Source organism: Eretmochelys imbricata, chromosome 16 (genome assembly GCF_965152235.1).
Source record: "Eretmochelys imbricata isolate rEreImb1 chromosome 16, rEreImb1.hap1, whole genome shotgun sequence".
Lineage (NCBI taxonomy): Eukaryota > Metazoa > Chordata > Testudines > Cheloniidae > Eretmochelys > Eretmochelys imbricata.
Window position 1 is genome coordinate 18,305,770 of NC_135587.1, and position 24,669 is coordinate 18,330,438.

Consider the following 24,669-nt stretch of genomic DNA (forward strand, 5'->3'; position numbering starts at 1 on the left):
GAAATAATAATAACAAGGGGGTAGCATTAAGATAACTTTTGGATGCTCATTCAAACTTTACCTCCAAACCTTCTGAGGTGTGTCAATTACTTAGGGGAAAGAAAAAAGGACAAACTACACTCTACTAACTCTTTCTTAAGCTCTGTAAACAAGCTGTCTGGTACAAGCACATTCTCCAGGTACACAGGAAGTGTTTTTTCTGCAAATGCAGCATAATAGATCTCGGAGGTCTTGGTCTTGCCAGTCTCCTCATGCCCAAGGACTGAGTAAGTGTTCCCACTAGAGGTGGTGAAGACTTCTGCTATTACTTCACAGCTTTCAGCCTCACTGTAATCATGGAACAGAACCTAGGAAGGTAACAGGAAATCATCATTTGTTATCTTTGCTACTGACAAGTTTTTAAAGACCTACTAACATGGGCTATACACAGGTTAATGTTGAGAACCTATAGATTTCAAGAATCATGAGCCATGTTCTGATTCCTAATTTGGAAAACAAAGCTATAATGAGCACGCAAGTTTGTGCATCTCAGCATGCTGATACTTTGCTGTTAGCCTAGCAGTGTTTGTGCAAGGCAAAAAGTAGAAGGTAGTCATTCCATTTTTTTCAATCTACAGAGAAATGAAGAATATCCTAGTACTTCAGGGTGGTCACTAGCTTCAGGTCACCAGTACCTCTGTCAGTGTCTCCAGGAATAATACAAATGAAACTTTACAGCATAGCCAGCAAAAGGTCTGCATGATTTGGATTTTTTTTAAAGAACCTTATTAAGATCTGGATACAGATATATCCTCTTTGCTGAGTTTTATTATTATTTCAATCCCTTTGAAACATGAGCTGCAAATGCTCGGATATATGGGCTGAAAGGTTGTCTAGTTTCACTATAGATTTTGTAATTGCCTTTGTAGTTTTTTGTTGAAATGCTCTTTTGTAATTTAGAGAGAGTTTCCTCAGCTATCCCTATGTCCCCAAAGCAATATTACAATTAGGAACTAGTTTTTCTTTCTGTCAGCTGTAAAATACACAAAGCAAAGAGTGATTTTCAGCTGAGACAACCTTTGCAAAATGACAGGTTTCAGAGTAACAGCCGTGTTAGTCTGTATTCGCAAAAAGAAAAGGAGGACTTGTGGCACCTTAGAGACTAACCAATTTATTTGAGCATGAGCTTTCGTGAGCTACAGCCACAAGTACTCCTTTTCTCTTTGCAAAATGCTTACTGGTTCCCAGTTGGGTTGACCTAATAGGACCATTAATGTCAGGGGATGAGAAGAATTCCAGTTCAGGATCGTGCTGCTGAAATGTGCAGAACACACACGTGGCAAGGCCAGACATACGGTGAGGGACTAGTACTACACTAATTAGTTAACTTTGTTTTAATGTCTTGCCACCAACTCCCAACTATTCAGAGGCACGCCACTCACATAAAAGGCTCTGTTACATTGCGGCACTGACCATTTAGGTTCTCCACTAAGTACAGACCTGAAAAGAAAACAATGAACTATAGAGATAGTGTTATATCATCACCTTGGGCTGACAATACTAAATGAAGGAAGGAAACAGACCCACGTCAGAAAAGTCTCTTTTTGGCTGTTTCTTGGAAAAAGGACAGGAAAAGTGCATGAGGGAATGGTCATGCACTAATGTATGGGCTTCACCATCTCAATACAGAATCTTCAGCTGCTCTAAATACCTAATGGTACATATTACAGAATGTCACTAAACTAATACAGGAAAGACCCATATGTGCTTTGGTTGTATAAACATCAAAAAGATTTGCATTTGTGCTGAAGCTGATTTATTTTTATGAAGAAATTAGACCTACCTCAGACTCAGGAAGAATATCTTTCAAATAATCCATTTCTTCAGACACTTGTGCAGGACTATCTCCATCCTCAAATGAATTTGCTTCACTTTCTTCACTGTCCTCTAAGTGTTCAGTTTCTTCACTTTCTGGAGCTGTGCTCTCCTCATCCCCTGGTTTCTCTGTTTCCTCAGTTTCTTGTACAATGCTTTCCTCATTCTCGACTGTTGTTGTTTCTTCAGTTTTGTTTGTGAGGCTCTCAGCCTGCTGCTCTGCTTCTGTACTTCCTTGTGGAAAACTCTCAGCCTGTTGCTCTGTTTCTTCAGTTTCTTGTAGAAGGCTATCCCCTGTCGCCTCTGCCATACTTTCAACTTCTGAGTCTTCAACAAATACTTCCCAATTAAAATAAGACAGAAATGTCATCAGTCACATTCCAAAGAAGCACAGATTAAAAAAATAAAGATTTGTACTCTTGAGACATTACCTTGCTCTTCATATGCAGAGCCCATCTCCCCGGATAAGATTGAGAAGAAAAAGAAACAAAGGTGACAAGTTACTTGTTTAGAATAACATCAAATTCACTTCACTTTCCAAAATTAATGTACTCCATCAGCATTTGAAAGTTCAAAGTAATAATTTATCATTAAAAGGAACTCATTTCTAAAATGTAATCCAGATTTGAATGATTTTTTAATTCTAATTTTTCTGTTTTAAAATGTAGGTGAAGTTGTTGAAACGTAGGCCATGAAAATGACAGATTTGAGACTAGGGTGGAGGTAAGCACAGTGTGGGCAGATGATGCAAAAAGTCTCCCTCACTCAGCTCTGCCAATGAACCTCAGTCCTATGGTGGCCAAAACTCTTCTTCATTTGATCTAATCTTTGATTGATCAAATCTAAATGGATTTGAATGCAAGATCCCCAACAATGAAACAACAATGCATCAGCCAGATTTCAAATCATAAGAAGTTTGTTTTCTTTATACCTGTTTATAGACTTCCTTTACGCCAAAATACTGGCCAATGGATGCACTATAAGAAATCAATTCCTTCAGTATAGCTTCTGGGTAGGATGCTACCATCTTCACAATGTCTTGGTGAAAGGCCTCATACCTGTCAAATACCAGGTTGCTATTTAAGAGAATTCATTACATAATATAATAAAAATTAAATGTGAACATAATATACATCTGCATCTAATATGTGATCTAGAAGTGAAGTTGTTGGCATAAATCAATTTCCTGACCTATGCAGTCCATTATCTAAGATCTTTACTTTCCAGGGCTACTGCAATGTTCTTGTGATTAAATCATTAATTTTTATGCTAGCATATCCTGGACTAGCTTAGCATAATACAGAACACTAATGAGGTCAACCCAAGAAATTCAAATGAAAGACATTTTTTAAAAATCACATATTTATTTATTTGTTTGTTTCCCCCCAACTCTTTAAAAAAGCAGAGTTCTGCGCCAACAGTTTTTTGCCCACTCTGAGCAAATGCAATAAGACAGGAGAGTACATTATTTGACATTAGTCTTCCTGAAGGTGAAGTAGCTAGTGCAATTTTGGCTTTTCTACAAATGCATTCAAAATACAACACAAATGTGATTGGAATGGTCTTATCAAGATTTGGACATCCCTCACTCGGAATGTTTGTCACATTTTCTACAATCCAGAATACATACCCAGCTCTAATGTCATCCAGAGAAGCAAAGGCCTTTCCTAAAAGATTCTTCAGCTTTCCCTCAGAGCTTTGTGTTCTCAGTTTGTCCAAAATTATATCCAGATTAGCTTCCCTTATCTGGGCCCATATGAAAAACAAACAATAAGCATAAAGCTGTAAGAAGCCCAAATATTTCATATCTATTTAGGATTCAAGTAATTAGTTTCATGTACACGTCTGTATTTTAATTATACATTAGATAATACTTTAAAGGGGCATTATTGAGGCTCAAAATTTGATCTAACTTGTCTCCAACTCCTTATGTCTATTTACGGACAGTATGTTTTCCCCCAAATCAGAGGCATCAGTGCCCGTTAAAAAAGAATAAGTGATCACAGCACTATGTGTATTTGCCCATGCATGTAAGAAAGAGAATAATGGAGAGAAAGAATATATATAAGGTAAGAGAATTTCAGTTTTAAGCTATCAAGAACTTATTGTAAAGAGCTAGCACATGCCTTGTGAGTGTTACATGCCTTTACTCCAAGGCTATTGCTCTTTTGCAAACACAACATTTGTCACTGGCCAAGGCAAGTGATGTGAATCTCAGCTCACCAAAACTACTCACTGCAGTCAGGCACTCCAGTGAACCACAGGAAGAGTCAAAGACTCACCTCTGCTTCTGGAGAAAATGGATTCCTCAGCTACCTCCAGAGTCTCACTGACACCTGGACTAGTCATGGTGGCCCATCATTTCAGGACCAAAGTAGTTACTGAAGATTCTAATGGATAGAATTTGCCCAAGCAAAAGAACAGTGAAGACTAGATAATATGTGAGAACACCTCTGTCTCAGTTCCCATCTGGGATGTTTGGCCTGGTAAATTCATCATCAAGCAGCACTACCTCATCCACTTCTTTGGGGCTCTATCAAGCCTGGTAGAAGTGAGATCTTGATTGATGAACAACAGACATCCAGACTAGGCTTCTATATCCAGTAATTCAGTCACCATTGGCACTTACTGCTTCCTCTGCCAAAGGTACAGGGAGATCAGGGAGACTGCACAAGACATTCCAGAAGGGGAAAAGTGATCTTACATAGAGAGGGGAGACCATGCTGCTTTCTTTCCAAAAGTTGACAGGTACGAAAATCATTTAAAGATTCTGAACAATGCCCTGAAAATATCCTTTTATCAAGCCACAGAACACAAATATGATGTGATAACTCAATATACATGCATGGTTCTGTAACTGCATAAGACTTTCCTTGTGAATGTGCATGCAACCGCATATGAGTAATAATAAGGTTCTAGTTGCTAGAGCTGGAAAATACCAATTTAGATAAATGAGGTCATTCCCCTGTCAATAATAAGATATAGTCTCCCTCAGAGGATGTATCAGATATTAGACTAATACACTTAGCAGTATGCAGCCACCTTCCAAACGCAGAAACCATGAGAAACACTCCCATTTTAAGTTATACTTGCTATAAAGGATTCTTTGGATATCAATAGCATCTTTTTGCTAGGAAGTGGTTTCTTTACACCACACCAACATTTTAGACTTTTGATTGTACCTGATTTAGGTTTTCATGTTTCCGCCGGCACTCACTCAGTTTCACCTGAAGTTCGTTTTCTTGCTGGGACAGTTTGAGCTGATGTTCATCCCAAAGGACAATAGCTTGCTGGAAATATTTGTACAAGTCTTTGCAACCCTGTTCAATATGTTTAGCCAGATCCTCAAAGTCTCTCTAAAACAATCAAACGGATAGAACAAATTATCATTAAATTATTATTAGACTGATATCTGGGAGTAGAGATGCATGAGTAGTAGGGGGATAGCTGACTTGCCAAGGCTGCCTGGAGGAATCCTACAGTTACCTGATAAAGCAGAAAGTACAGCAAGAATCAGAGAACACCATCTTTTTTCATGTCACTACCATCCAATCTGTTCTTGCAACTGTGCTAATGGGAATTATATTACCATCAACAATATAATTTCTAGCATTACCACTTTCAATGACATATCATACGATTAGAAGATAGCACCACAATGCTGTTTGGGTGGGGGTGTTGGAGTGGGGTAGTAGTCCACTTTTCAGAAATTGGAAGCCCTTAGGTACCATGACAAAGAGCAAGGTATGAGAACCTGGAAAGATATTTAGAACACAGAGTGTGAAAGAACAACTGCACAGCCTCTGATTTTGGACTACTCTTTTTTCCTTTCCAGTCCTGTAAATTCAGTGAACATTTTTCTCACCACTGATAAAATCTAAAACAAAGTGCCAAAGTGGATGAGCCTCACAGATGACTTTGCAGATTATGATATTTATAACTGATATCAGTATATGTACTATAATGCTTTATTAGTCGAAGACAATGGATGGAAAAATAGCTTTCTGACATCTAATAGTCATGTGTAAATACATCAAAATAAAACATATACATATGGCTAAAGCTCAGCTCATTTACCACTCAAAAAAATATTCATGTCCTCTTTTGTTGGTGGATAATACCGGAAACCCACCTCCTTTCCCATATAAATTAGCACAGAATTAGCACAAGTTAAAAACAATAGCTAGTGTAAACAAATAGAAGAGGCCAAGAAAATAATAATATTTTGCACTTATACATCACGTTCCATCTTATGATCTCAAAGAACAAGCAACAAGTCAGCGACAGAGTCAGGAATAAAAATTCACAGCTAGTACTTCAGCTAAAAGACCATCCATCCCTCACAAGAGTAGCAACCACAGAGTTAAGCTCTGCATGAGCCCTGAATTATTTAGCCATCTAGAACCTTGAGCAAAACAGGCCAGTTGTTTTCATATATAGTCATGGTAAAAGTAAAACCAGAAGTTATGAACTATCATTGAATCGCCTCAAGCGTCTCTATTTACAGGATAAGTAGTCGATATCATTGCACACTCTCTAACAGAGCATCAGTAGAATAATGAAATGAAATGTGAAAATTTAAACCAGCATAGACTGCAGGATAGATGTTGGATTTGACTATTCCCAGGATGCAATAAAAAGAATGGCCTTAGTAAACGTACATCCATCTGCTCCAGCTCCTGTTCAAACCGACTCTGCAGCCTTCCAACCATCTTGAAGAAGTCAGGATTCACAACCTTTTCAGCCTCTTTCTCTGTGCAAACTTTTAAACTCAACAGTTTATCCTAAAGGAAAGGAATATTACATTACTGACATGTACCTGGTATGCAGTGTTGTTGTAGCCGTGCTGGTCTCAGGATATTAGAAAGACAAGGTAGATGAGGTATTATCTTGTATTGGACCAACTTCTGTTGGTAAGAGAGACAAGCTTTCGAACTACACAGAGCTCTTTTTCAGGTCTGGACCAGAAGCTCACTGTAAGCTCAACACTTGTCTCTCTTACCAACACAAGGTGGTCCAATAAAAGATACTACCTCACCCACCTTATCTCTCTAATGTACCTGGCATCCCAGTTAACATATTGCATGGTTCAACAGAGTTTGTTTAACCTCAACATGCACTCTTTTCTTTTGAACTGATAGTTTCAGAAATAAATATCCAACTTCAGTATCTTTTCCTGAGGAAACCTTAAAGGGAGGAAAAATTAAGCTGGGAATAGGCAGTGGGTGTGCAAGGTGAGGAGTTGTGTACCCTTCCAACAGGAAGAGCACTAAGTCTTTGATGACATACTGTTTATAACAATCAGTAATAGTTTCAGAAAATGAATGCCTGTGATATTTGAGTCCTGTGATTGAACTGCAAATACTAGAAAATTGTAAATAATTAATGCTTTGTATTTACACATAGTCTTTGTCATCCAAAACTCTCAAATCCCTTTACAAATGTGGATTTAAGCCTCAAAACCCCCTTATGCCGCAGGTCAGTAGTATTATCCCCATTTTATATATGGAGAAATTGAGGTATAGAGGTTAAATGATTTTCCCAAGGCCACAGAGCGAACCATGGCTATGCTGGAGTCCTGACTCTCAATCTCCTAGCTTAAGTAGTGGACTCTCTTTGTAGGCCAAAAGCCTAATGGGGAGAAATTGTCTTGAGTAAATTGTACTCATTTTGCTTATTTTGCTTTATACTCCATTTTGCTAGCTTTGAATTAGTAAGAACAAATTGTAGCCTTGAATTAGTAAGAAGAAACTGCTCTGAGTTTATTCTTTGCTGATTGTGTTAATGATTGTTCTTAGAAGGACAAAAGTTTTATGGCTGTAATTATTGTCTTATTTACTGTTTGCTGTGTGAATGAAAAATGTATGGTATACTGATTAACTGAGAAGAGACAGCTGGGCCGGATGGTCAAAAGGGGAGTGGAGAGGTACAAACTTTATTATCAGAATCACCTGGATGACAGATTGATGACACTAAAGCACAGGCATACACCCAGGGACAAAATAAGGAGTTAAGCCAGAGCGATGAGATAAGAAACAGCTGCGGATCTTCCCGGTAACAACTCAAAATAATGCTAATTAAGAGCAACCCTGAATAAATCATGATTGACAGCTCCAGTGTGACACAGCAAGGGCCATAGACTTGTATGGGAACTTATTACTATAAAAGAAGGGTGTATTGCCATGGGACTTTGGGTTTGTTCTGCAGCAACATTGGAGCTTTGAATGTGTTTGACAGAGACCAAGCTCCCCTTCCTCCTGTGCAGTTTCAACTGGCCACTGGAACTGACCAAGCAACACTAAGGACTGGTAACTATAAGATCCAGCTGAAGAACCCATTTTTAAAATTTTTTCTTTTGGGGGGTGGGGAATGGAAGCATATGCTGATTTTTAATGCTTAAATTGTACTCTCAATAAATGCAGCTTATTGCCTTATCCCCTTTAAAAAGATTCTGTGTGCTTCTTATAAGCATAACATCTTCCCTCCACTAAATTAGTATTTGTTACTGCTATTCTACACGTTCCAAATACAAATACCATGTTATTGTGAAGTAAAGTACACAACATACTTTTGACTAACAGGATAAAAGAGAACTTTGTGAGTAATTTGGGTTGCCACGCTGAAATAGTGGGTCTCAAACCAGACGTTATACTGGATGATCCGCTGCTACCAAAATCCTTCATTGGGTCTCCAAATTCAGCAACTTTCATTCTCATGACACTGACCTTGCATAGCTGTACATTGGCCAAACATTCCTGGCAAACTCTCTCATACTGGATGCGAATGATCATCATATGCTGCACATTATGGGTGTCTTTAGAAAAGAAGGAAAGTAACTAAGAGTCCAGTGTGAAGACTTCACCATTTCACATTGTAACACATGTGAATATGACTGAACAGTTGTGTCTAAGCTCACTTTACCCTACTGGCATACTTGACTCTCGTATATGGGCATTACCAGCCAACATCACTCGGCTGCCTCTACCCAAATCTTTTTGCCTTTATGCTTAGTAATGGTGAACTGTTATTTTTATTACAGTCCAACACTGTTTGCGCTACTAAACAGGCTACAACTATCAAGACAGTTCCTGCCTGGAAAGTTTAGTCTAGAAGACACACATATAGAAAGACAAGGCATACTGCAAAACGTAGAGGAAAGAATCACTTCAGATCATTTTTCCCCCTCATTCTAAAGAGAAAAAAAAAAACGGAGAGACCAAGATCAGGGCAGCAGATGTATGTATAGACACATGGTACAGTTCAATCATGGCCTTAGAAAGAAAATGATTGCTTAAATCCCAATTCATTGTCATGAATTCCTCACTTACCTATATATTTGTTTAAAGCCACAAGAGATTCGTACCACTCATTTATCTCCGCTTTTGAATGTGTCGGAGGCAACAAATCACTACCAAAATAAGAAACAAGAGACACATACATTTCATACATAATCCATTCCAGTTCTCAATGGGTTAAAACTGTGAAGTAGTATAATAGCACTACTGTTTTTCCACATTCTGTTTGTTAGAAGACAGATTTTCAGCCAAATCAGCAAGGCAAAACCATAAAGATGGCTGCAATTTGTGCAAAAAAGCTGCCTTCTGGAAAACAGATGAATTGTTATCTGTTTAGTTGCTATGTTAGTTTTAAAATGAAAAGGAATCATTATTTTAAAATTAGAATATTTTAATAGGTTATACTCATAGCAACTTTTCTGGTTTAGAATGGAGGGTGTCCCAGATATATTGTATGAGATTTCCTTTGTCTCCTCTGCTGATTATTTACTATATATACTAAAATCTCACACCATACCCAAGAGAGGCACTCAAACTTTTCAGTCAGGCCAAGTTAGGGTTGTGGGATTTTTACCTTCCCATTCATCCTGACCTGCCACTATTTATATTGTACTTCCAGAGCCACTGATTTCTACTCTTTAGAGTTTTTACATCAGGCCTATTCAGAGAAATTTGCGGTCTGGTATATCATATTCGCTGGGTCCCCACCCCCTTCCATTTCACTTTTCATGGATGTTACAGACATTTTGGGGGGCCCTGAGCTCTAGCCCCGGGCCAATTGTCTCCCCTTTCTCTGCTTCTTATCATCCCTGTACATCACTACTTCCAGCTACTTGACATTGCTAATAATGAAACATTTAATGACACCTTCATTCAACACAATCTGCCCACTGAAAACCATGAGCATCACCTCACCGGTGAAAGATAAAAAGAAGTTTGGGGGCTCATTTAGTACTGTGTTGGTCCATTTTACAGTGACAAATCAGGTGCATTATTCACTATAGCAAGAAACACTATTTTTTCTGTCTCTCACTTCATACCAAAGAACTTGCAGAAGCTCCATTCTCTTTCTACTAAGTGAAATCTGGTCCTTTATCATGTTCTCCAAGTCTCTTTTTACAGATGTGGGTTCCTGTACCTCCTTCCTTGCCATAAATTCTCTGCAGGACACAAGTAACCATTTAAATAAAGGTATGTTTGGGACAATCTGTATCTTGACATCTAAAAGTTATTTTGAACCACATAGATTTAACCCCAGTCACTAAAAAGGAGTATAAATGCCAGCATAATTGCCAGAACACTGTTAACTTTACAAAGAGAACAGAATCAAAGATTATTCTGTAACAGAAACACAAATGGGGTCTGGTCATTTAGTTTCAATCCCACTAAAAATATAAATCTGTTGCAGAATTACAGACCTGAAACTGCGAACCACAAAGTCCTTCTGTATGATTTTCCAGTCCTTCAGCCTCTCTTGCCACTTGAACCATTGAGACAGCTCCCTCTTCAGGTCTGCCTCCATCAGATTAACAAACAACTTGGCTATTGCCCTCTGATTGGCTAGTAGGGCTTGGTTTATCATCTGTGTATTGGAAGATACAAAGAGGAATAAAGGGCAGCATAAAGCATACAAAAATTTGACAGCTATAGTTTTTTAATCCAGCGCAATGCACTGAACTAGAAGAGACTGTTAGAGAGACAGTGGGAAAATGGGGAGCATAAATGGGGAGTATTTTGTACAATAGAGAACACTCCTCCTGCACTGGGATGACTGATATGTTTGAACAACAGCACTGAACAAATCAAGAAGTCACTGATTCAGACATAGCACAATAGCCATATGCAATTTGGGAGGGTTTTAGACTTTCTCTGAAGCACAAGGTATTAGACAGTGATGACCTTGTCTACAGTCAGGAAATCTCCCATAGCTGTAGAGCTGCAACAGTGGGAGATTTCCTGAAAACTGCCAGCTTAGGCACAGCCTTAGAGGCAGAATACTAGACATAATGGCCCAGCTGTATGATCCAGTGAGGTAAATGCTATAAATATAAAAATATGTTGAAAGAAAAGCCTTCACACAGTATGTCCAGCTGAATTACACGAGTGAGCAAACGCTCTGATTTTGATCATATCGCTGTCAGCGCCTAGCTTGAGGGAACTGTACATATTAAAAATGAAGGATATTTTCTTTCCTTAATGGACAGTAAAAAGGTATGGAAAATGGACCTATATGTTTCAGAATGGAATGATTTGTTGAGTACTGGAAAATACTGATGTATGTCAGAGAGATAAGACAGCACCTGGATGGAGGGAACTGCAGCTGAAAAACGTTATGAGAAATGATGATTCAGCTCTTTTATCTTTTCATTGTTAAGAAGGTGATAAGTTTGAAAGAGAGGTAGAAGAGTGACCAACACTTCCCGACTGAAAGAGGAAGAAAATTAATCACTCCTTATAGTACACAGGAAGTATTCCATCTTGCTACTTTCAGTATAGCCTCTGAGACAAATGAATGACTGCATATCAATATGAAAGATTTACCATGGCTTCAGTATGTATGAACCTGTGAACATCAGAGGGTAAGAGATAAGAAATATCCTCCAGAATCTTGGTATGTTTCTTCAGTAAATCTTTTATCTGGGAAATGAAAGGAAAGAGAAAAAAGAAAGAGCCCAAAAAATCAGTATTTCTTAAGACAAGAGATCTGAAATAAGACATAGATGTTTTGTTTCCTTAAAAAAAAAATTCAGCTGACTGAAATACATAGTCATAGCACAGATTTAAAGCTGGATGTATGACTTAAGACAAACTATTGTATTTTTCTTCTAAAATTTGACACCTTTAATAAATAAAGACATAATAAAAACATAGTTACTAAAATATTTGATACAACCATTACTAAAATCAACTGCTACTTAATATACCTCACCCTTTAGATTGGTGGTTCTCAACCGGGGTATGTATACCCCTACAGGTACACAGAGGTCTTCCGGGGTGGGTACATCAACTCAGCTAGACATTTGCCTAGTTTTACAAGAGGCTACATAAAAAGCACTAGTGAAGTCAGTACAAACTAAAATGTCATACAATGACTTGTTTATACTGCGCTATATACTATACACGTAACTGGAAGTACAATATTTATATTCCAATTGACTTACTTTATAATTATATGGTAAAAATGAGAAAGTACGCAATTTTTTAGTAATAGTGTGCTGTGTCACTTCTGTATTTTTACGTCTGATTTTGTAAGCGAGTAGTTTTTAAGTGATGTGAGACTTGGAGTACATAAGACAAATCAGACTTCTGAAAGGGGTACAGTAGTCTGGAAAGGTTGAGAGCCACTGCTGTAGATCACTATAGACAGGTTGCAAACGAAGTGAAACATTTGAATCAACTTCCTCTTAGATATTTACAGCCAAATCCCAGGCCCCGTTTAAACAACAGCACTAGGCACACAAGCCTCTTGCTGCTGTATATGTGTCGCTAAGGCACAGGACTGGAAGTCAGACAATCTGAGCTCTATTTCTGGCACTGTCACAACCTCCTGTGTGGCTTTGGACAACTCATCTAACTCTCTGACCCTCAATTTACCCATTTGTAAAACAGAAATATTATTCCTCATACATCACAGAGGCGTTGTGAGGAGATCCTTAAATAGGGATAAGAAAATAAGGCACTTATTTGTCCCATTAGTACAGCATCTGAGCACCTCAGAAGCTTTAATGTATTTATCCTCACAACCCACTCTGTGAGGTAGGGAAATACTAGTATCTTCACTTTACAGACAGACCTCAGGCCCAGAGAGAATAAGTGACTCGCTCAAGAGCGAACAGAAAGTCTTCTGCAAAGCAAGAAACTGAAACTAGACCTCCCAAATCCCTGGCTTGCACCCTACCCAATGAACCAATGAGTGTTTTCTCTCTAAACACTTATATCATACTTTTCATCTGTAAAAGATACTATTTTATCTTTTAAAAAAGCTTTGAAAAGATGGGCAATATCATTATCTCCATTTTACAGATGGGAAAATTGAGGCACAGAGAAGTTTCATGGCTCATATGTAAGAAGCTATATGCCTGATCCTGATACATGCAATGACTTTTTATTATGAACCGTATTGTATTTCATATTTTGATACAGTTTGTATGAAAGACTGGCAAAACAGAGTTGTATACTATCATATTATAACAAAGAATAGGTTAAGTGATAACCAAATATTGGAGCTTGAAGTAAAACTGTTCATTATCAATGCTACAGGAGATCAAATATACTTCAGAAAATGGGTACTCAAGGGCCAAGGATGATTTTGTTTGTTTACTTGTTTCCATCATGTTTACAATTATTCAGCGAATGACTCATTACAGCCAGGCGTCTTTCTTTTCCCAGGTTCCTCAAGAATAAGTTGAGAAAGATATAGCATGGGTGAAAGAAAAATAGCAGTCCTGATGAGTTGAGACGATTCTGTTGTGGACATTGGTTCACACTGTAATACTAGCATGTGTTTTTGTAAGCAACCGTTTGCATATGTGCCTAAAGTGAAGCATTTTATAAATCCAAATAAATAAATGATAAGCAACCCTTCCTTCTAAAGAGGTTTTGGTTGCTTAAAAGGCTGGAAATTTTACAATGGTAGTCACAATGGATAATCAGATAGTACATAGAAGTTACTAGTGGTGGTGTGTGTTTTGTGGTGTGTGTTTTGCATACTAACAAACACTTTAGGGTCTGATCATGGCTTTGCCCTAAAGCAACCAAGCAGAGGCAGAAGGAAGACTCAGACACCTCACATACACCTGCATGGCCTCTTCATGTGCCTGTTGCAGGTGCTGGGACGGAGGAGGGAGGAAGCAGAGGCTGTGAACATGGTACACGTCTCTCCCCACCTGTGCAAGTAGGTAAAGAATGACAGGATAATCCAGTAAAGGAAGGCAGTAACCTGCTATTAGTCAGGGCCTGTAGCAGAATACAACCCATAGGGAGCAAGTTGCTTCCTGCTCCTTACCCAGGGTTAGGAACAAATTCTTAATCCAGCAATTAATTAATAACCATTCAAACTTTAGCTCACTTTCTCAGCTCGAGCCACTTCAAGCTTTATTAAGGTTTCATCCATTTCTTTAATCCACTCTCTTCTATACAAGGACTCCTGGGAGATGGCATCCCATAACTCCTCAAAGCTCTGCAAGAAGAAATGTAATGTCAGTCCCATTGGAAAACTAAAAATGAAAAAATATGACTGCAGCAGGAGGTAGAAATAGACATTATATATACACGTGGCAAGCAAAGAAAAAATGAGAGACAAGGGCTTGAGCTAGAGAACTAGATCGAATCAAATACACTCCCTTACTTTGATTGAAAAGGTTTCCAGATCAGTGTCACTCTCAATCTTTTTGAACAGAAGTTCAATGGCTCTATCAGATTCTGACAGTTTTGTCAAAAGCAATTTTCCAGACTCCAAAATGAACGGCTCCACTTCCTAAAACAGGCAGGTATGTGAGTGAGATATTGGGTACTAGGCCTTGACCCTAATATAACAGTCCAGACTACCTAGAGTCTCACCCTCCCAATGCAGGCTAACTCCTGGTGTAACACAGCCACTGCTTCATTGTGACGGCCTCGTCTGCGCTCTGAGAGGCGTTCAATGATATTGCTGTTTGTCTTCTCAGGAACTGCCAAGGAAGAAGATAAAGATGATGCAGACTGGATGTGTTGCTGCAGAATGTCTAATGTAGACACCAATGCACTATCAACACTAAGATCTCTGGGCTTTGTGCAGCAGAAAAGATCCATAGCCTTACAAAATAGAAAAGGGCACAGATTATAGCACCCTGCAATTATGCAGCACTTTTTATCCTATGATGCCAAAACACTTTGAATACATTTATTAAGTCTCACATTCCCTCTGTAAGGTAGGCGAATATTATCTCCATTTTCACAGATAGGGAAAATTATGCCAAAGAGATGTTAAGTGACTTGCCAAATAGTAAAGACACAGAATAGAACCCAGGAAATATTGACTCCCATTCCCCTGCTCCAGCCTCTAGAAAACTTTGTCTTTAATTTTCACACATGAACAAGTTATTGAGTGAAAAACTCAGAGGGAACCTTGAACCAATATTAATTCAGTATCACATAATTATTTGGAGAATATATTTGCAGTGGAGAAAGGGCAGAGCCCCTTGGTATACACTGGAAAGATATGGATTTTAATAGGTGATGCACTAGGTAAGATATGGGAGCTCTACAATAAATATTTGCCCATTACATTTTTGCAAAACAGTGCTAAAATGCTTTTCCTATCACAGAAAGTCTACAAGGGCAAAGTTTAATCCATACTGTATTGTAAAGAATGGTTCTCTGAAAGCCAAATATTGATTTTTAGTGTTTGTTATTAAGCTTTGTTTCTGTAATGGACAAAAACACACAAGCTATTAAATTCACATCTGGTATAAACAGGTGAAACTCCACTGACATCAAAGGATTTGGGTCTGCTTATACTAGGGCTGAATTTGACTCCACGTCTATTCATTCTAAGTAATCAAACAAGTACAAAAATACAATAAATGTTTCTGTGATTATTCCCTCCCTTCCATCTGGAGAATTCCTAAAAAATCATAAAAAATAACGTAAGATGAAGTAAGTAAAATTTACTAATGAAATCACTGAGGCCTCTGACTTCCCGGGCTGCAATCACATCTTCACTTTCTTGAGCTTTTCTAAATGTAATTTCCCTGAAATAGAAACAGAGATGAAAGCCTTGACCTATGTCATATGAGAAAAAGTAGGGATCTCCACAAGGCATTGCTTCACATTTTGTAAATTAGCTTCATTTGTAAAAAATCTAAATGACCATAAGCATCATCATAATTGTAGTGAATTTGGAGGGGCTAGTGTTTCACAGAATGAATGTTACTATTTTCCCAGATGAAGTGGGCCAAATTCTTTATCATAGCTCATTTGGTGAAAATAACCCAGAATATAATGGCATAATAGCAACAATCCCAGAATTAAATACATACTAACTATAGAGGCAATCTGCAAAAAATAAGGCAAGCTTTAGGCAAAAGTACTTGAAATACATTACAATACAAAAGTACATTTTTCTGCCCTCTGACTCTTCCAGTCAGTGGGGCACAATGTATTTCTCTATGTGGTTGTTCTCAGAATTAATACTAGAGGGACTCTACAGCAAAATGAGACAAAAAGAAAACACTAGTTGGATAGACCGTTTGCGTCACTTCTAAAACTATAGTCTTCTCATGTTCTGCTATGAGAGCGATGACCAATTCTCAATTAGGACAGACCTGACTTTCCTCACAGATAAAAAGATATTTGCCAGCAGGAACATCTCTCACATGTTTTACAAATGCATTGGAGACAGAAACTTTTCATGGGGGGTTTAAAATGTGTCAGTTCTGTTAACGCAGGTATCACCTTTGTATAACTTGGATTTCAATTTTACTTCCACTTCTGGTCATGGCTATGGTTACACACTGAACAGCATATTTGTTCTCGTTCAGTGATATTCCAGATACAATATTCTTACTTTACACGTTCAAAGACTATTTTGTTCATTGCAAAGTCCACCTAGGATCTGCAAATCCAACTATGATTTCTCTCCCTCTTATATCTTGACTGTTAATAGAGATTCTGCAATTAGAACTTAGCAGACACTTTGTTGAGGATGCATGAAGCAGAACAGACTATTTTCATTCTTCCAAAGCTGATCTACACCTATGGTCTAACAGGAGTAGAATTTCGTTCGTAATTAATAGGTGCATCATACTTAAAGGCATACAAGATGCTAATCTATTTAGCAAGCGACCCTTTTTACATAGTCACTTTTCTAAAAATAAATGCAATTTAAAGACCAATGAAAATTGTGCATAGTTCTAGACCATTTTAAACAAAAAAGAAGTACAATACCTTTTAAAAATGAAAACCATAATATGCAGCCCTCTACAAACACTGGCTAATTAATCCTCGCAAATCCATGTGCAGTAGGCCAATATTACCCCTCTTCATAGCTAGGAAAACTGAGTCACATGGAGGTTGAGTAATTTTCCCAATGCTACAGAGGGAGTTATTGCCAGAAGCACAATTAAAATTCAGGGAGTTCCTAGCTTCCAGTTCAATGCCCAAACCTCACTGCCCTTAGTCATAATACATATTGTTACCCCTTTTTGACCCAAGTAGCTAGGGCCAAAATTTGGTATCTAGTGGGTTGTTTTGGTTAGGAGGAGAAATGGATGTTGGAGTCAGGTCTTTCTTTGATGCAACCCTGTTTGTTTACAAAGAATGTACCAAGTCCTGTTTCCCTCAACACAGCAGGTGACAGTTTCTTTACTCACAGTTCCAAGCCCCTTTCCAGTTAGCACTTAGACCAAAAGTTATCTCTCTCGGCCTTTCTCAGGGCCACATTCCCAGTGCTTGCTCTGGTTGCATCTTTGGCTTTCTGTGGTTTCTCTCCCAGCTTCTCTGTTTCTTTTTTTCCGCTCTCACAAAGACAGAGACACACACTTCCACCAAACAATACCTAGTGTCAGCCCTCCACCCACATGTGCCTTTACTTTGGGTGGTGACATGTGCCTTTGTTCTGGGTGGAAGCTGCTATTGTTTCAGCTGGTTCCATAAAGGAGCTTAACTGTTTCTTACATTTATCAATAATGAAGGTTGGCTGTGATACCCACTAGTTTCAAAGAGGTTTAACCCAACCAGTAACCAGCTATAATTATAAATGTATACTTCCAATCTATACCTGTACAACACTGGGTTTTCAGTGAAGTCATCATTGGGCATTCCCTCAACCCATTTCTGCTGGCGATGAGATAACAATCCTTTACCAGCACACATTTCCAAGTCCCTAACCACAGGAATCCTTCCACTGTTCATAGGAAACTTGTGTTGCTCTGCCTTGTTTCTCACTTCCTTCAGAGAGCGTACTAACTGCACCTTCATAGAAACATAATCAAGGTGTTAAAATTCTCAGTAATCCACTGAAGGCAGAGAAGATCAAAGAAGCTGCACTGAAAACAATGGGGTAAAAGTGGCTGAATAGGAGATAAAGTAATAAACAATTCTTTGCACTTACATAACATCTTTCATCCAAGGTTCTTTACAAAACGAGCAAGAACATCCCCCTTTTAACAGATGGGGAAACCGAGGCAAAGAAAGGTTATATGACTTGCGTAAGGTCACACAGCAAGTCAATGGCAGAGTCAGGAACAGAAATTACGCAACCCTGACTTCAAGTCCCATGCTCCAACCGCTAAGCCATGCTGATTTTCCTTTTAAAAATTAAACGAGCTGTGTACACTAGCCAAATCCTTCTGAGTCTGGCAAACTAAACCTCTGAATTTAGCCATCATTGCCATGTCATTAACATAGCAAATTTTGGCTTGGCAAATACATTCTGAGGTTCAAAAGACACATAGTAGGATCTTAAAGGGTTTGATGGAGAGGGCACCCTGACAATATTAAAATTATTTTCTGCTAAAACAAACCAAAAATCCAAAAGGTTCAAATTCATCTCTGGTCTAACTACTGAATTCACAACAGCAGGAACAAAACAGTAAATTTGGCTTAGACTCTGATGTTCCTGTACCTCATCGTCGAAGATCTGCCTGTAGATTTTCCCACTGGGGACAACACGTACTGCTCCCACCAGCACCATATTGCAAAGTCCTCAATTCTTGGCTTGTTTGCAGAACAATTTCCTTGTACCAACTTGGGGGAGAGGGCACAAGAGAGAAGGAGGCATGAGAATTAAATCTTTAAAGGACACCATCAACTTTAGAATTAGACATCGATCTGAAAATTTTGCACCTCTATATCATTATAAATATACACTACAATTATTATAACTTAAAGATGTAAAAATATTGGTGGTTTCTTTACTTTGTGCATTTGACAGGACTGCCCTGGGTAGGGTGGGGACTTGCCTACCATCTAGCTATTCTGCAACACCCCACAACGGTCATTCCAGCAGGCAAGCAAATTGGGGTAACTTTCATGGTTCTCTAATCTGTGCCAGGCATCAAGGCAATCCCAGGCAGCCCCCAGGATAGGAAAAGCACCTTGTCCTCATTGCCTCTTCCAGTCCCTAAATTTAAGCCCAGCATTGGCACAGGGATGGATTTGGGTTTCTGGTTGTAGGCAGTTTTGTCTCTGAAAGACCCTTAGTAAACAGGGGAACAGAAAAGCTTATACGTTTTAAATTCTTTTTTAAAAACTCAAGACAAACTGTTAAAAGCCCACTAAGATACAGACATATTTTGAAGTCAGTGAAATTAAAAAAAAACTGAGTTGCCATCACCCCGCTGCAGAGAAATATTGTTCCTTACTGAAAGCTTTAAAAAAAAATAATTACATAGGCCCTGATCCTGCAAGTGACTTCATGAGAGTGGATCCCTGTGCCTGCTGCACAGTCTCACTGAAATGATTGGGATCCGCACAGGCACAAGGATCTGCAAGATCAGGGCTTTAAGAGAAAAATTATGCAAAGCTTCTACCTACAGAAACTCAAAAAACAATGATGATGACCATCCAAAAAGCTATTAATGAAGACCACAGCTGTGATTTGGCAGTGTGTTTCTTCCATAACCTACGAAGAGTCCTGTGGCACCTTATAGACTAACAAACGTATTGGAGCATAAGCTTTCGTGGGTGAATACCCACTTCGTCGGATGTATTCACCCACAACAGCTCGTGCTCCAATACGTCTGTTAGTCTGTAAGGTGCCACAGGACTCTGCCGCTTTTACAGATCCAGACTAACACAGCTACCCCTCTGATACGTGATTCCATAATCACAGCAGAGCCTGGCCCCTGAGCCCCGAGCAAGGCACCTTCCGCCTCGGCTCTTGCACCTTGGCTGAGAAGTTTTTCAGGTCAGGCTTGACCAAGCCCTGGCTGGGATGATTTAGTTGCGGATCGGTCCTGCTCTGAGCAGGGGGTTGGACGAGATGACCTCCTGAGGTCCCTTCCAACCCTGATACTCTGATTCTCTGAAATGGGGGGAGGCCGCTAGCGCTCGCGTGAAATGAACGGGGCGCGTGGATCAGAGCAATGAGAAGCAGCGAGGTTCCGATGCTGTGAGATGGCGACGGGGAGGGAATTCTACCAACCCCCCCGGCAGGACCAGAGCGGGGCGCAGGCTACCGGTTCGCCCCAGCAGAGATAGGGGGTCACTCTCCCCAGCACCCCTCCCCACAGCAGGACGGGGGCGGTTAATCTCTCAAGCGCCCTACTACCTGAACAGCCTCGCAGCGCGGCTTCCCGGCTAGGCCCAGAGTCTCCTAGTCGCCATGGTAACCCCAGGCGCCGGAGACAGAGAGAGGGCGAGAGCTCATCTTCCCGCGAGAACCTGTCAACTCCGGCACGCCTTCTCCGAGCGGCTGCCTGTTGCCAGGGCAACGCAGGGAGGCGGGCCGAGGCTTGCGTCATCCCTCTGGGGCCTGCTGCACGGAGGCGCTGCCTCCCGCTCCCCGCCCCGCTGATGCCATTTGCTGGTGGCTCAGCGGCCTCTGGGAAAGGCGGTGCTGGTCTCAGTGCCAGCGGACCGGTGTTACTTGTGGCACCAACGGGTCTCAGCAGAGGCCCAGAAGCGAGTGGTCCACTGAGTCTGAACCACAGTTACGCCGCATGGGCTCCGTGAATCTGGCTCTGAGTCACAGACGTGAAGCAAAACAGAACAAGGAGGACTTGTGGCACCTTCGAGACTAACACATTTACCTGAGCATAAGCTTCCGGGGGTTAAAACCCACTTCATCCGATGCGTGCGGTGGAAAATACAGTCGGAAGATATATATACACCGAGAACATGAAAAAATGGGTGTTGCCATACCAACTAGAACAAGCCTAATAGTAATAATAGGTGAGTTGTTATCAGCGGGAGAAAAAAAACCTTTGGTAGTCATAATCAGGGTGGTCCATTTTCAACAGTTGACAAGAAGGTGTGAGTAACAGCAGGGGGAAAAATAAGCACGGGGAAATAGTTTTTCGTTGTGTAATGACCCATCCACTCCCAGTCTTTATTCAAGCCTAATTTAATGGTGCCCAGTTTGCAAATGAATTCCAATTCAGCACTCTCTCGTTGGAGTCTGTTTTTGAAGTTTTTGTTGTTGTAGTATTGCGACTTAGGTCTGTAATCGAGTAACCAGGGAGATTGAAGTATTCTCCGACTGGTTTTTTAATGTTATAATTCTTGACGTCTGATTTGTGTCCATTTATTCTTTTACATAGAGACCGTGCAGTTTGGCCAGTGTACATGACAGAGGGGCATTGCTGGCCCATGATGGCATATATCACATTGGTGGATGTGCAGGTGAACAAGCATCTGATAGTGTCAAGAATTATAACATTCAGATTCACACGGCTACCACTCTGATACGTGAAGCAATTTGGTAGAAGCTTGTACTGCTGCCACCTCTGTAAGTACTTGTGTGAATAGGAAGGAGTCTGCAGTTTTCAAGGCTGCCACGGCAGCAGCTTCCACCAGTATGAAATTCACTTATAAAAAGTTCTGCTTGTTGAGAAAAAAATGAGCAGATTTTTTTTGCCATTCACAGTCTGCATAAAACTTTTGCTAGACTAATAAATAATGACAGTAGTTACCTAGCACTTTACAAACAGTGACTATTATTATTCCCATTTTGTTGATGGGAAAACTGAGGCGCAGTGAAAAATGTCAGAGCCAGGAGTAAAATTTGGAAGTATTTTAATTTATATTTTATTGAAAAATATCTATTCCCCCCCCACTGCTAACTAAGGGGAGGCAGAAAACAGAAAAGTAAAGGAATGGGCAGAGAGAAAGGAGAAGGAAATGGGGCAGGGAGAGGAAAGAAGAGCGACATCTGGGTTTCCATTCACTAGGAATTAATCACAGGTTTCAAAAAAATTAGACCAAATCTTTTCAAACTTGTCCAAGGTCCCTCTTCTCCAAAACATTATCTTTTTTTTGGTTCCAAGTCCACATATTACTGTGCCAAGCTTCTATCCCCAGAAGCAATTTGCTTTTCTATCTAAGCAATAAGCTGTTTGGCTGTGATGATTGATCTAGAAAACCAAACTTCCTGTGAGTTAGTGGCTACATGTCCAAAAATTACCTCCCAGTCGAGACAGAAGCAGCATTTTCTATTTTTGCTAATCTTTTCTCTTCTCTTTTGTTTGTGTTTATCTCGTTTTGTGTTTAAAGAAACTGGATCAGACGTTAACAATAACAGCAGCTCTAGCCCCTCTGAACTAAGGTTTGCTCTTTTCTCCAAAAAATGGCAGTTATTATGATTATTAATGTCATCTAAAAGACTATCAAAGAGAAGGTTTTCCTTATAAAAACCCCAGCTAAAGGGAAAGGGAGGAAGGGAAATTCGTTAAATGAAAGCTTTAATAAATGCATTACATTTTAAATGCTTCAACTGATTTCCCTTTTTACTTTATCTTTAATAAAAGATAATAACAATTTTTAATGGCATTGGTTGCCATGGGGCTAAACAGGCCAAGGGCTCTGTATTCAAAAACCCCAAACCATGTTCAACTGTTTAGTGCTTGTACAGTGACAGTGTCCTGTTAACACCCTTGGCCCTCTGGGCCCATTTATTCCTTTGAAATTAACTCACCACATCCAAGCCAATGGATAATGGGGCTGCTCAAAAGCCAGCACTCACTGGTAACCCATACAGGCTGGTTAACTGAGCAGCATTCGTTGGACAGGACTGGATCCACCAACACTGCCAGTGGATCTAATGCTGCAATAGAAGGGATCAGCTGCTAGGAAACACCCTTCTTTGGCTAGCTCCAATTTGCATCTAAAAATCTGTAAAGGCCACATCATATGCAGCTCTACAACTGTCCCTGACACATCCCCTGAAAATACTGCCCTGTGCCCAGAGTACTCCAGAAGGCAAAATAAATCATAGTCCAATGCTTTTTCAGCAACAACAATGGAAGCAGCTACCAGTTCTTCAACATTTTTAGGCAACTCGATTCAGATCATGCAGTCTGATATTATAGATACATCTGGACAACGTCCTGTTCTTTTAAAGAAAGAAACCTGCTTGATATAAACTGAATGTCAAGGGGAGGTGTTTACTCTCTGATTAGCAGGTGCCAGACCCCACTCATCTACTAATGACTGCAAGGTTTGGAGCCAGGACTGTACAGTAAAAAGTTGGGGATAAAAAATTAAAAAATGGCTATAAAGCATTCCATTTCCTTTCTGCGATGCATGTGATTTCAGGGAACAATCCCTGAGGCAATTCTAAGGTAATCTCCATGAAATTTTCCATAGTAATTTAAACCTTCAAAAGGTGGGCAAGAGAAACATGGAGAAAGTATTCTGTCTTACTAAAGATTCTGGACCGTGCAGATTTGGATCACATAAATGATCAAAAATCAAAAGATTGAAACATTTTAGGGGCAGGGGTTAGTTCTTAAACACAAATTGCTCTTTTTCTCCAGAGTGAACCCAGCTTCAGGAAAACCTGTTGGTTACTGACATTTCCCTGAAGAAAGGGTCATGAAATCTATAGTTTACAGAGGAAAGAAAGGGAGATATGGAATGTTTAGAAATCCTTACTCATGCGAGTAGTCCTAATGCAAGCTGTTCCACTGACTTGACTAGGGCTACTTACAAGGAATTGCACAATCAAGCTGGAGATTTAGACTGTCACTGCCATATAATTACATTCACAAATGGTGGGTTTCTGCCACATGCTAGACGAATGCAAAGAAAGCTACAAATCCGGCTCAGAGCCTGGGATATTTGGGTATTAGATTTTCCCCAAAAATTATTTGTAAATATACAGACCAACTCAGACAATGGGGACAGCAAAATAAAAGTGCTTTTTACATCTGATAGAAAGCCAGTGCAGTATTTCATTTAATAATCTTATTGACAATGATCCATATTCCCCAAATAGATCAAAAAGTATGGGCCCTATCCTGCACCGACTGAACTTCCATTGTCTTTAGTGGGTCAGGATAGAGTCCTATATTAATATATACATAAATGTGTGCAGGTAAAATGCAGAGGAACAAATTCTCTCCGACATTACACTGGTGTGACTTTACTGAGGTTAATATGCAGGACTGCATTCCACACACCCTCAGCCCTCTGCCCTGACCCCCCTCACACACCCCCAGCTCTCTACCCGGACCCTGCACCCCCCTCACACACCCCCAGCCCTCTACCCGGACCCTGCACCCTCCCCACACACCCCCAGACCTCTGCCCTGACCCCTGCACCCCCCTCACACACCCCCAGACCTCTGCCCTGCCCCTGCCTCCCCAACCCTCTGTCCTGACCCTGCTTCCCCACACACACCCAGCCCTCTACCTTGACCCTGCACCCCCTCACACACTCCCAGACCTCTGCTCTGACCCTGACCCCCCCACACACCCCCAGCCCTCTGCCCTGACCCCTGCACCCCCCCACACACACCCCCAGCCCTCTGCCCTGACCCCTGCACCCCCCCACACACACCCCCAGCCCTCTGCCCTGACCCCTGCACCCCCCTCACACC

At 40.2% G+C, this 24,669-nt stretch overlaps 1 protein-coding gene and 1 long non-coding RNA gene across 2 annotated transcripts in view; one reads left to right on the forward strand and one right to left on the reverse strand.

The window, feature by feature from the left end:
- The window catches only part of CCDC180 (coiled-coil domain containing 180), a 38,407-nt gene extending 19,541 nt beyond the window's left edge, over positions 1–18,866 (reverse strand). The window contains exons 1-18 of the mRNA XM_077836098.1: positions 18,754–18,866; positions 17,908–18,101; positions 15,801–15,880; positions 14,709–14,818; positions 14,497–14,625; positions 14,218–14,328; positions 11,691–11,786; positions 10,568–10,731; positions 10,190–10,309; positions 9,183–9,262; positions 8,580–8,668; positions 6,516–6,638; positions 5,037–5,210; positions 3,485–3,600; positions 2,786–2,912; positions 2,286–2,310; positions 1,823–2,193; positions 130–347 (exon numbers count right to left, since the gene is read on the reverse strand). Coding sequence (XP_077692224.1) covers positions 130–347; positions 1,823–2,193; positions 2,286–2,310; positions 2,786–2,912; positions 3,485–3,600; positions 5,037–5,210; positions 6,516–6,638; positions 8,580–8,668; positions 9,183–9,262; positions 10,190–10,309; positions 10,568–10,731; positions 11,691–11,786; positions 14,218–14,328; positions 14,497–14,625; positions 14,709–14,818; positions 15,801–15,880; positions 17,908–18,101; positions 18,754–18,822 — 2,396 coding nt within the window. The 5' untranslated portion in view covers positions 18,823–18,866. The remainder of the gene's footprint in view (positions 1–129; positions 348–1,822; positions 2,194–2,285; positions 2,311–2,785; positions 2,913–3,484; positions 3,601–5,036; positions 5,211–6,515; positions 6,639–8,579; positions 8,669–9,182; positions 9,263–10,189; positions 10,310–10,567; positions 10,732–11,690; positions 11,787–14,217; positions 14,329–14,496; positions 14,626–14,708; positions 14,819–15,800; positions 15,881–17,907; positions 18,102–18,753) is intronic.
- Positions 18,867–20,631: 1,765 nt separating this feature from the next.
- On the forward strand, positions 20,632–24,273 carry LOC144276151 (uncharacterized). The gene is made up of 3 exons (XR_013348191.1): positions 20,632–21,023; positions 21,392–21,579; positions 22,344–24,273. It is a non-coding gene; the product is annotated as an uncharacterized LOC144276151 (long non-coding RNA).
- The last annotated feature ends 396 nt before the right edge of the window (positions 24,274–24,669 follow it).